Genomic DNA, 13,341 nt, shown 5'->3' with positions numbered 1-13,341 from the left:
CTCTGCTTCATTATAGGCTGATGGGCAGCTGACTCAGAGACGTACGCATGCGAGTGACTCTTACAAATAAGGCCAGCAAACCGCAAATGGGAACTACAAATGAAAGGGCCAGTACAGACAGCATGCAGGCATTGTAATTACTTCGCCTACCTGAGTAAGACAATTCATATGTGTAAACTCACAGGATTAAAGCCAGAAGGCTTAGTCCACAGATATTTACCACTTACACATACACTGTGAACTTCTCTTCTGTGCTGAGAGCCAGAATGAGATTTGTGCAGCACTTCTGCCTGATGAATGCAACCGTACCCTTGTAGGCACAGTTCACACAGTAGGGGGTTCAGTTTCACGCGTGTTGTTGACTGTATAATGCTACACTGGCGGAGTCTGTAAGCCAGTCAGAGAGATGGTCATATTTAAACTATGTCTTACTCTCTGGTATGTAGCATCATGCCATGACTGGTGGGTTTGGTGAAACAGATGGGAGACAGTTGACCAAAACCAGTGTCTGACATAAGATATTTCCTATGAAGTTAACACTGAAACAATTTCTTAAATTGTACGTGCGCTTACCTTAAATTTTTGTGTCTTGTCCTTTGTGTTTTCCTTCCCAATGTATAGAGGGACATCGCTGCAACTGTTTGCAAAAATGGCCTGTCTGTTGTTTTTCTGCACTCTTCATGAATGTCTGTCTTTGATTGTCACATGGCGTGTCTGATGTTAAAATTCTTCCTTGCAGATGTCGATGAATGTGCGAACGGCACAATATGTGGCAGTCACGGGTTCTGTGAAAATATGGATGGCTCCTACCGCTGCCTCTGTTACCAAGGGTATCAGGACCCACAGGATGGGCAAGGGTGTACAGGTGAGTTCTTAGGTGGAAGTAGACATTCCTGCAAGGTTCTAATGAGCAAAAAGCAGCGTATGAGCAAAATGCATTTCTTCACAAGAACATTTTTGGGTTTCATCATTTTTTGTTAAAGTTGTATCACTTGCTAGTAAAATGAGGTTGAGCTGTGCTTTACCCGCTGAACTTTGTGCCAGATGGCAACTTAACTGTGTAACCATTTCATGAGAAGCTGTTATTATGATTTAATGGAAACCAACAGAAAATAAGCTGAGCCGCTCATTTTATCTCTTTAAAAAAAAAAAAACCAAGAAACCCCACTATTTCTGCACGTCAGGGCCATTCACAAATATAAATCATAATAGCTTGAATTTAATACTTCAGCTTATTTAAATGCAATATCTGTTTAGTCTCTTAGCTGAATAACCAGAACTCTGTACTACCCCCTGCAGGAAATAACGTCTGGCATGTGGTACAGCCAGGCTGAATTAGATGGCACACCTCCCTAGGCACATCGTATTTGAACAGATTTTAACATTGGCTTCAAGCCCCAGGAAAGACACCTATCACCATGAAAAGATGTGAGATTTTTGTAGATGTGTAAATAGTGCACGTTTCTCTTGTGAGTAACAGGTTTCCAGATCTGTTGTTAATAGTGATGGTTGGACCTGAGATCCCTGTGAGGCAGCACAAGTTTCTAATACAAAATTAATATCAGATCAAGGAAAGGTATTCATTAAGCAATTTCTTCAAGCCAGACTCAGGATGAAACTCATTTACCAGGAACAGAGACCTAAACAGAATACCGAACACAGAGGAGGAGTTAGAAGTTTTACAGAAGTGTTTGTATGTGTTTTCTAATATATTAAATAGTTTTATTACAAAATTCTTTATGCCTTTTGGCACTTATTTTGCAACATACCAATGTATATTTTTGCATACAGTGACTTTTCACAGATGAAAACAAATGAAGCAAAGAAAGAAAGGGAAGAAAAAAAAAAAGGAAAGCAAAAGCTGGTGTGAAACTAAATTTAATTTAGAGCTGCCAGTGAAGTGATTCTGCACCACAACATAGTGTCTTAGTTTTTTTTCTTGTGTACACTATATGATATAAAATACTCTTATAAATTTTGATGCCAGTAATCTACCGAAACAATTTTAGGAAAAGGTAAGTCTCCTTAGTTCCTGGCCGGGCAACGTTCCCCAAAGCAGACTTATTCCTTATGACAGGAATCCAGCAAAAAGATAAAGAAAAATCGAAGTACTTTCTAAAAGTGCTGACCAAACCGTAAGTTAAAATGCATATTTATCTAAAAATACACAAAAATCATCATTCAGTCATATGACTAGCTTTTCATTCTTGCTGGATAAGAGGTAATAAGGATAAAAGATTGCCTCACAAGTTATACTTTAGACCACACTCAAGTGTAGAAATTTTTGAATTGTGATACACAAATTTTCAGATTCTGTCATTAGTACACAAAGTAGATTTTCAAACATAAACTTTAGCAACTGAAAAGAGAGTAAAGTTAGTATTTGGTAGCCCTCATTTAAGCAGTAGACAACTGTCCGATCAATCAGAAGAGCATTTGAGGGTAGACTAGTTAGCAGGTATATGGAATCCAAGTTAAAAATATGTGGGGTTTTTTGGGGAGAGGAAATTTACTGTGTTCAGCAGGGGCTCCCTGGGTGACCTGAGCATAACCCTTGTGGGTTCCAGAGCAGCCCGTGAGGCCGTGCATACGAGAGGCACGTGATGGGGCTGGGGAATTCAGTGTTCAGTGGATGTTCACAAGGAAAATGGGATTTTGAGAAAAGGGAATTCTCTTTTCATAGTGCAGTCTGAATCGCACCAAAACCTACTCATTTTGCTCCTTGAATTCAGTGAAAGTTTGATAATAAAGAAAGTTAAGAAAACAAATGAAATTACTCTGAATCTTATATCCCAAGAAAAGGGTACAAAGAAAAGCAAGCATTTAAAAATGAGAAAGAAACCCAAAAAAACCTGAAAAAAATGAAAGCCAATGTTCTGGTCTACAAGCAGCACCTAATCAGCAGCAAGAGTCTATAAACTGTACTGTGGCTTTCAGGAGCCTTGATTTCAAAGGACTGACTACTTGTTTATGAATCAACTTAGGTATTCGTGAGTTTTTAATCCTTCCCCAGAGATCACATCTGTAATCTGGCAGACAATATTGGCACAGATACAGCAGATAAAAGAACAAACTGTCAGTAATGGGTCTGAATTGATTAATGTTTGGGATTTTTTTCCCCAGATGTGAATGAATGTGAAATGCTGAGTGGAGTATGTGGCGAAGCCCTCTGTGAAAATGTCGATGGTTCTTTCCTGTGCCTGTGCTCTGATGAAAACCAGGAGTATGATCCGATGACCGGACAGTGTCGCTTCCGTACCTCACCAGGTAAAACACCAGTGGATTTTTGCATACTTGGCATGATTTCCACTGCATATGTAACCAACAGAAAGGTAAAGTTGGTTTAAATGCTGGTGTTGCTTTAACTACAACAGAAAACTCTGTCTTCTTGAAAGTGTGTGCATGAGAAGAGGTGTTTCTAAGATGGAATATGTTATCAGTGAATCATTAGCAGTGAAAATATAGCAGAAACACCTTCTAAATTTTATACGTCAACAGACTTGGCAGTAATAATGAACAGTTACAGCAGTTAAGAGTAAACAATCTCTTGTTTGCTGTAATGTAACAGTGAAATGTGATATGGAATCAAGTCTGTGGCCTGAGTGATTTTATTTTTTGTTCAAATTTTTACAGCCATCTACCAGTATGCTTGGACAATGTTTAAGGGAGCATATGATTAAAACCAAAAATTGTATATAGTGGTATCCTCTTAGCATTATCTAGTACTAACATAAGTCCTCAGAAAAGGTAGTTGGGAAAGCAAAAAAACAAAACACTGAATTGTTGTCAGTCTCTTTAGGTGTCTTTTTGTGTGCCCTTGCCTGTTTTACTCCATCTTTTGTCCTGTTTTTCCCGGTAATCCATTGTACTGAATTTGTGAGCTTTTGTTATCAGGTGTTTTGGCTGTTGCAAATACTACTGGAAATATACTCATTAAAAATTAGTTTAGAACTCTTAAAGTTGCCTCCGCATTTCCATGCTGATCCAGTTTGGAGAAAGGAACAAGCCCACAATAAGGTGCAACAGAGTACAAAAAATGAAGGGATTTGCTTGCACAGCTTCTTTTTCCCCTCCAGAACGCAAATCTTGGTATTTTTCTTATTTTGTTCTTACACTGCAGGCTGATCTAGCTTCCAGAAAGCTTTAGAATAACTGGCTGTAGTGCCAGGATACAGACTCTACAGCTTACAAGTCTCTGGCTGTTCTCTCCTACCACTCGTGGTCTTTCAGACTTGTAAACAAGGTTAAAATATCTGCAACCTAATTGCAACACGTATTTAGATCACTGAAAGTAGCACTTCAGCAGCACTCAAGAAGTTGCCTGTGAAATATCATTAACAGCTGATTGATAAACTGAAACCTTTGCAAAATCTTATGAGAAAGATTCAGGCTTTATGAAGGAGGAATGAAAAAAAGTAAGATGGCTGAGGCAGCAGAGCAACGCCCAGTGGTACTGCCTCCATTCCTCTTTGCAAGGAAAAATATTGCAGTACCTTTCCACCATGAAGCAGATTAGCTTGAATACCCACTGATGATAACTGAAGTAAGCAGCATTTAAAATTCTTCCATGAATTTATGGAAGAAGAGTGTTTAAATTATATTATCAAGATTTGCAGGAGATGTGAATGACATCTTTGTTTTGGTGCTGTGAGGAGGTAGTACTTGGGAGGACTCAGCTACTTGTCGAAACAAAACCAGAGCTAAAGAAACTAGCAGATGACCTGAGCCCATGTAAAAAGAAGTCAACTCCAAGGAGCATTCAAGGACATACCCAAATGATACTGTGGGGATGGAGGGGATGAAAAACCCAGCATGGCCAATTGTACTGTCAACAGATGAATAGTCAACAAAATGCAGTTAGTACTGACAGTAGTCACTGGAGAACATAGCTTTACTGTGATCCGTTTGGAAAAAAGCCGTTCTTCCTTCCCCTCCAGCCTTCATCAGCCCCTAACAAAACATGTGGTTCAGCTTTGTCTCTTCCCTGATAAGGTCATCAAGGAGGAAGATCTCACATAGGAGACCAGAAGACAGGCAAATTAGAACCCAGTGAGACGTACTTTACACCATATGCTCTTGAACTAAAATAAGGAAAAGAGGCAATACTGGGAACAGAGATCTTGCTATTTCTTCTCTTACTTTTCTTCCAAAGTAAAAAAGAGGAAAGTACTGTTGTTAGTTCTTCTTTAAAAGGATTCTTGCTTTCCTGTACATCCTGCAGCCTTGCTGGTGGGGTTTTTTTTATCAGTTGGCTTCTGTTTCTCAAGACCTCAAGACTGACCAGTCAAGTGGTGACACTGCCCCATGTACCTCTGGATTTGACATTTCAGGAGCTGACAATACACACTTTGTTCTCCTACATCTGCTCACTTTGCTTGTTCCTATTTTGTTCTGGGAACCAATGGGTGGCCCTCGTGCAGCTGTCAACTGAAGAGGGACTTTCCAGTCTTTCCCTCCCCGTTTGTAAGTGGCATGTGCTCACTGCAGGATGACCAAATAACAGTTATGTTGGTTTGCCCAACGATGAGTACTTCAGCCTCCCCTGAGACCAGCTGCAGCATGATCGTATAAGAATAGTATGCTATCTCCTGCAAAGAATGATGGAATAGACACACATCCTCTGGCTTTGACAATCCATATGCTCAAGTCAGGTGTGGAGAGCTTTGAGAGCTCCTACAGTGCATGTGGACATCATCTGTCTGCATTAGCTTGCATCATGCCTATTTCCAGCAAGGAAGAATTTAATCTGCATTACCCTGTTGCAGATGTCTGTAGTTCAGTGTGGTTTACTCAGCTTTTGGTTATTTCTCATTTTGTATTTTTGTGCATAAAGAAATGTTCATCCGCCTCGTATCAAGTGGAAACAGGTGAACATTGTTCAAATGTTACTTTAATTTGGGAACTTTTTTGCATGTGGTTAAAGGCTGTTACCTTTGTGGAATGGGGTGTGTTTATACTTTTCTTTACTTGCCATTAGGGCTCTTGAGACTTCCTTCTATTTAGATTTCACTTGCTGGAAATTCATCTATTGTTAGCTGTGTCCTGAAACAATCCTCTCAACATTATTCTCAAACTAAATCCAAAACACAGCACTACGCCAGCTACTAGGAAGAAAATTAACTCTATCCCAGCTGAAACCAGGACAAGGTATCAGGAATTCTAGCCCATACTGTCACATTCCAGCAAGAAACTGAAAAAAAGTAATTGTGCAAGGTTTGATTGTCCTATTCCCCTCCTCTCTGCCCTGCCATTCACAAAATGTAGCAAATGCTTCAGAAGGAAGAAAGAAAAGATGAAGGAGGAAAGAACTCTCTTTTGTATTAGATGAAACTTCGCTGTTTTACACCTTTGTACCTAAGAGAGGAAAAAAAAAATGCCTGGTTTGGGTTAAAGTGTTCTCAGTTATTCTTTTAACAAGATATATAAAGCCATTTATAATTAATTTCTAGCAAGTACCAAGCTGAATGCAGTTTCAGTAATAATCCGTATTAACATGGTTTTGATTGTTTCTACATAAGAAAAAATGCATATCCTAGTATGCATCTAAATTACTAATATATACTAATATATTACTAATATATCTCATTGCATTGAATCCAGAAGCTATAAAGGATAGTATGTATATAAGGATTGTAATAGGTATGATTTAAAAGGAAAACTGCAAATAAAAGTACATGTATAAACACAAGCATATCAGCAGGAATCTGGCTTACATATACAAAGGTCAATAAGATCACAAGTTTGGGTTACAGCTCAGCCAATAAAAAGAATTCCAGTGAGAGAACTCCACTAAGGTACCAGGGCCCACTTAGGGACCTGCAGCTCATTTAAGCTTTGCTTTCTCCTGGTTACATGAAATGTGATCAGTTATTTATGGCAAGATATGTAACAGTATTTACTAGGATTTATAAGTAAAAATCACAGTTTTGGTGTCCAAACATGAGTCCTTCCTAGACTGATTTGTATTAAAACAAAATCAATCCCCCCTGCATATAACCAACCCCCCGCACAAAAAATTTGAGGCTGCCAAGTAACATTTTATAAATCTGATCCAAAAGCTTCCTCAAGGCTATAAATTTGGTGCCTGAGTACAAATTCTAGATTTCCTAAACTTTAAGGGCTTTCTAAATGTTAAGACTTTAAAGGGAACTCTTCATATTTGTATTTTTTTTTTATGGCAATATGTGCATGGTTCTCTAAGGTAAATAACGATCTGAATTTCAGTCATCTATGAACATAGTCTTAGATAACATTTTTAAATGTGCATCACTTGCACTAATCCCTGAATTGTACATATGCGCATATATGCGTACACACTGCACACATATACATTAGGCGTTGTAGCTTGCCACACGTGGAGCCAGCTGAGACATCTAAACAAGTACACCCTGACGACACGCACATACCGATCTATTTTTACTGTCTTTTTGAAAATCAGGTTCTGAAAGTGTGTGTTACTCAAGCCGTTTGCTCAGAGCCACCAGTCTTTGCTGAGGTTTTAGAAGTCATGAACTTGTAATGATGATTTTTCACTTTAGCAACCACTTTATTGATTCTACCTGTGAATAAGAGGCATCGGTACCCAGTTGTGGTATTTAAGATCCTATCAGTTCTATATGTTTTGTTTTTTTCAGATCACGGTTGTTAACAGGCCAGTATTTAGGCAAATATTAGCAAGTATATGCTAATATCCTGATTATCCACTGAATCCTATATTACTAATGCACATTTTTGCATCAAACACATACTAAAGCATATTGTTGGATCAAGGTTATGCAAAGGTAAATCTGTTTCTAATAAATACTTCAGAGTTCAATCTAGCAGCAACTATACAGAATCTCTCTATAGGCTGTTAATAGAACGGTCATAGGAACGACCTGATGTTACTTTACCAGCATGCCTTAGGTAGAGAGATATTTACGTTTTCTAACAACAAAAAACCTGAAACAATGATGATAGAAAAAAAAAGTATCCATTTCCTGTCATATTTTGTCAAAATACCTAGTGAAACCACTTTCAATAACAACCTGTTTACTAAATGGTTAATAATGTATGAGAGAGAAATTATAAGCTTGTAGACACAGACTGGTCTTGGTTTAAAAAAAAAAAAAAAAAAAAAAAAGATTTGTGTCTCATTTGCTTTCCAAACACTCATGACGCCTGCTTGACTAACCCTCAGTCACAGCTGTGTAAACAACAGACTTTTAAGCTGCTGAACAGATAATGGGAGGAGAAACCAACACATCATATGTAAAATGGGAATAAACAATGGCATGATGAGATTGTCTCCCCTTCCTCCTGGGGCAGCTTCTGGTGTTCTTTCTCTGGTAAACAGTGTGAAAACTGCCATGCTTTTTCTCCTGTTGAAGATTTGGCTTTGATTCAGTTAGGCAGCTGGCAAACGGCCAAGGAAAATGTATAATTTGTGGCTAAAGTACTGCTCTCTCACCTAGGAATAACAGATTTAGTTCAGTTGCATTTCTGTGACACATGATAGTCTTAACATAGTTCCTATTGGATAGCAGCTGATACCGCAAAACCACCACACTTTATGAAATTCAGCACATTATGGAAAATTGTAATTATCTGATGAGGGGAGACCACAGGCTAAACTAACAAAGATGAAATAAGCACTCAGCTGGGTGTTTCCTTTAATGTACAATTTAGTTATATTGGCAAAACAGCAAAGGAAAGTTTGCCTTGTAGGTGGCAACATTGTACTAAATTCGAATAGAGGTGTCTGCCAGCCCCTCAGCCTCCCACAACAGAAACAGTCACTTTTCTGAGGAAAATAGAAATAAATCCAATTGTCTGTTTGGAATTAGAAGCCAAAAGAACTATTACACACGTTCATGCTATTGAAGTGCAATAACAGGCAATCCATACTACCATTTTTAAACCTGCTTTTCTCAAAACTAATCTACTATTTGCACATTCAGTAAAACTGCCTTGCCCCATCTGCCTGGGGGAACGTGGGTGGGCAGGAATAACGGGCTTGAGGTAACAAGAGCTGGAGTTCATGTAATTCCTTCACCATTTGTTGGACAATCACTATCTTCAGGCTCCCACCTCACAGCCATTATTTTTTAAGTGGATGGGATTAGAAGAAAATCCATCCTATAACTGGCGTCAAGAGGCTGAGCTTGACCTCCAAGAGACAACCACAGGTGGACAGATGAGCTGGCCAAGTGAACTTGGCTCTCCCAGGTATACCAATACTTGTAAGCAGGCCAGCCTTAAACTCTTTCTTGAAAAGAGCTGCAAGGCAAACAAAGGTAGTTTATATGCCGCAACTCTTTGAGTCTTACTACTTTACTAGCATTTTGAAGTGCGCTGTCGCTCGAGCATAAAATAAGGTCTTGATTCCCACCTGGATACATGCGTTCCTTGAGAAATGTCTCGTGCTTGGCATATTGTGCAAGAGCCTGGGTAGAAATGAATGAAAACTCAAACAATGGCAAATCAGCCAACATGCAATAATTTTTTAGTAGGTTTTTGTGAACTAAACATTTGTTAAGTGTGAAGCAGAAAGAATTTCCCAACATAAAAGGAAATAAACTAGTTGCCTCAAGATTATCTGTCTTAAGTTCCTGAACAAAGTTTTTGTTTTGATTAATAAATCTGATAGTTTCTTAATTTTAGAACTCGGTTATATTATGGATGGCCTATGAAAAGTTTTTCATATTGATCAAGTGTGAATAACAATTTTATGTGACAGTTCCCAATTCTGAGCTCTTGATGAGCATTTTTGTGGAAGTGCGAGGTTAGGTAGAGTTCTGCAAACACAGAAGCTTTAACTAGGTATTTCTTTTCAACCTCCTTTCTTGGTGTACTTTAGCAATGCCTTGCTTTAGAAAGGTCTTTGACTATTAATTGGGGGGGGGGGGGGGGGATTGGGTCTATGGGAGAGACTACTTTGCCTCCAGTGCTTATAAATATTGTGAGAGGATCCACTCAACTGCTAAAGGCAGAAAATCTGACTTCTTGGCTGGATGCCTATTTTAAAGTAAAGCACAGAGTCAGTTAACTTGACATCTGCATTATATTCGTCTGCTTACTGTGGAGTCAGTTAGTCACTTGCAAAAATCATAAAGGGGCTTGTTTGCAAGTGTGGAACGTGGTTTTTTTCCCAGTCAAGTTAAAGGGGGCTGGAAATGTTCATTCTTTTGAAAATCAGGCCTTTTCAGTTTGTGCCTTAGCTCCTTTATCTGTAAAATTAGGTTGTAAAGTTTGCTCACCTCTGCGAAGGGCTTCAAGATTCATACATGAAAAGCACTACGTCAGTAGTTGGGCACAGTAGTTAGATAGTTGAGCATGAGAGCAGGTAGTTCATGCATTGCTTAAAAATGAAAGAAGTGCAAGTGTGAAGAATCTCTTTGAGGCCAAGTTGGAGAAGAGGTCTGAAAAAGTCAAAGGAAGGTTATAAACTTCCATCATTCTTCCTAAGAACAAAAAAGTTAAACCAAAGTTTGTACTTAACTATTTTCTTCCCTTCCTGACAGTGCTGCTCTTCACTGTGGTGAAATTGAGGTACTGTGGCTCTCCTGATTCTCCTGTGAAACTGATTCATTTCACATGTCATTTTCCATGGTTTATGTTTTCTTTTCACCTTTAGAATTACCAATAGAGGCTGATCAACATGAAGATGGAAAGAAGGAGTGCTACTACAATCTGAATGATGCTAATTTCTGTGACAATGTGCTTACATCCAATGTAACCAAACAAGAATGCTGCTGTACCTTGGGTGCTGGCTGGGGTGATAACTGTGAAATCTTCCCCTGCCCTGTCTTTGGAACTGGTAAGAGGTGGCCTTCTGTCTCTTGGCAAACTTTTGAAGCATTGTGTTTATGTTAACAGTAATCTGCTTTGCCTTCAGAGAAGGCTTGCCCATTAAATCCCATATTCTTTAGTATTTAGTCATGACTTATCCACGGGAGATTTCCATGGAGGAAAAGTTAATAGGAATAATACATACCTGGTGTAAATCCATTGGCTTCACTGCAGTTACCCTAGGGATAAAAACAGCCTGTTACTGAACAGCATTATCTCCAACTTATTTTAAACAAAGATGGATTCCCACAGAAGCTTTTTCCAGGTGCTATGGTAACATGTTAGATTTTTCCCGCAAGCTGGAAAACAAAGGTAAATATTACAGTGTTTTTGAATCTGCAGCTATGCTTCATAATGTTGTTTCCACAGCACTACGAATTACTGATATATATTATGACATTAGTTTTACTTTTTGCTACTTACTGAACAATACAGTTAATCTTGTTGTCTGCAGACCATTGTTTAACCTCTAAATATCAAATCTGAAAAATGTAACCATGTGATATTTGTCACAAATATTGAAAACAGTACTTGAAACATAAACAGTGATGACTGAAATTCAGAATCCAGCTGGAAAAAATCACGTAAAAGAGACCGTGTAGACTTTTTGAGATTAAACAGTAAAGACTACTTGTCCCATAAATGTATCATCATGCTTAATTCCTGTTTTAACTATATTTTAGAATCAGTGAAACTGAAATGAAATGAGTTACAAAAAGAGCCTCTCTGCTTGGATAGGTTTATTTGATTCTGTATAGTCTTCCAAGACACTTTAAATAATTTCCCTCTGTAATCCACACCATGTTCTCCTGTTGCAGTCAATTAGTGTTTTTCCTGTTAAGGACTGAAAAATGTGGACAGGGGTTTGTATCTCAGTTGGGGTATGTCTAGATTGCAGCTCGCAGTATAGCTCAGAGAGGCCCAGGCTAGCTTTAATTAATATAATTTGGCTACTGCTATTGTTGTAACTGCAGTGCCCCATGAAACCCAGTAAGGACTACATTTTCCTGCCAAGGAGCAAGAGAAATTAGTTTGCGTGGAGCTCTGTGATGCTGTGGGTACCCTAGCCAGGTTTTTCAAACCTAGCTGTGCAAACTGAGAGCAGGGGAAAGTCTGGCTGTAGCATTAGCATCCCCCATTGAGCTGAAGGTGTGCATGATTGCCTGATAGATGTGAATAAGGCAAAACTTTGCCTCAGATTTCTCAAAATACTCTGAAACACATATGTAACGTGCATATGTGAGTAACTGCTTCTTAACGACACAGTATTTTTGTCTTCTCTCTCTCCTAGCTGAATTTACTGATTTGTGTCCTGAAGGAAAAGGTTTCATTCCCTCTGGAGAATCGTCTTACGGCCTTCTTGCTCAGAATTACAAAGGTCAGTACTGACTTGTATTAAGTTTATTTCAGAAGTTCTGGTAGTTGACTGACTAGAAATGTGAGCCAGTAATGTAAACATACTAATTCAAATTTTATTAGGTGACAAAAACAGCTTGTGATATGAAACGTTACTGAAAATCATCATTTGACAGATTGTTAAGAATGTCAATTATGCAGTCTCTGTAATATTCTGATTTAATTTATACTAAGTGCTATATACTGTGAGAGTAGGTACTGAGACCACAAATCTTAAATACTCATTTACATATGAAATGCAAAGCCACCTTAAATTTGTAAATAAATGTATGGGGAGTTGGGAGAGAGAAAAAAAAAGGTCTGTTAAACATTAGACTTACAAGTGAGAATGAATATAAAAACTGAAGAGAAGTTCAGCAATGATGGTTTTATTACAAAACTCTATGAAATAAGCATTGAACAAAAGATTGTAGAGAAATGTGAGTGACAGAAGGGGTTTGTGGGTGTGGGCGGGAGGGAGTTGGCATCATTAAGAAGGAAGAGCGAGATTGGCAAAATTCCTTTTCAAGTTTCAGAAGTAGCCATCAATATTAATAATTTGTGGAATTAATTTTACTTGGCATAAACACACCGTATTTGTGTTAGCTAAAATGAAGTCAATGTATTATCTCTGGGTTACATAGCAGCTACAGGATCTTCAGAAAAGCACACTCATTTCATATATGTGTTACTATTGGAATTGCTGGTTTACAAATCAAGAACTACATGTAGAAAGTACTGTGTGTTCATATCACATAAAAATGCAGTAAAATTTACTATTTTTAAAAGACCTTAATAGAGGCATAGTATCACATTGTTGGTAGGTAAGCATTTGTCAGAGTTGCTTCTAGCTAAATCACTAATCTGTCAGACCTAATTCTGAGAGATGACAAAAATTGGTGGGACTTAAAAGATTTTTGGGTTTTTTCCTAACGATTGTCACATGTACTTTTTCAAACTGTCCTTCCTCACTGACTAGGACACTACTAGGTTGGTTTTCCTATTGAGTTAGTGAGCAGACCATGGCTGAGTTCAGTCCTCTGTCCTACTAATACCTTTTTGTGTTATCCTCAGCAGGTGTTTCTTTGCACCTGGAAAGTGCATGGGACATAGAGG

At 38.4% G+C, this 13,341-nt stretch overlaps 1 protein-coding gene across 1 annotated transcript in view; it reads left to right on the top strand.

The window, feature by feature from the left end:
- LTBP1 (latent transforming growth factor beta binding protein 1) overlaps positions 1-13,341 on the top strand; it is a 204,995-nt gene that overhangs the window by 167,820 nt on the left and 23,834 nt on the right. The window contains exons 24-27 of the mRNA XM_075708573.1: positions 740-865; positions 3,124-3,267; positions 10,616-10,798; positions 12,122-12,208. Of these exons, the coding sequence (XP_075564688.1) occupies positions 740-865; positions 3,124-3,267; positions 10,616-10,798; positions 12,122-12,208 (540 nt within the window). The remainder of the gene's footprint in view (positions 1-739; positions 866-3,123; positions 3,268-10,615; positions 10,799-12,121; positions 12,209-13,341) is intronic.

The sequence above is a fragment of the Pelecanus crispus genome, chromosome 3 (genome assembly GCF_030463565.1).
Source record: "Pelecanus crispus isolate bPelCri1 chromosome 3, bPelCri1.pri, whole genome shotgun sequence".
Lineage (NCBI taxonomy): Eukaryota > Metazoa > Chordata > Aves > Pelecaniformes > Pelecanidae > Pelecanus > Pelecanus crispus.
The sequence above is the reverse complement of the archived record's forward strand: the minus strand, read 5'-3'. Positions and strand labels throughout refer to the sequence as shown.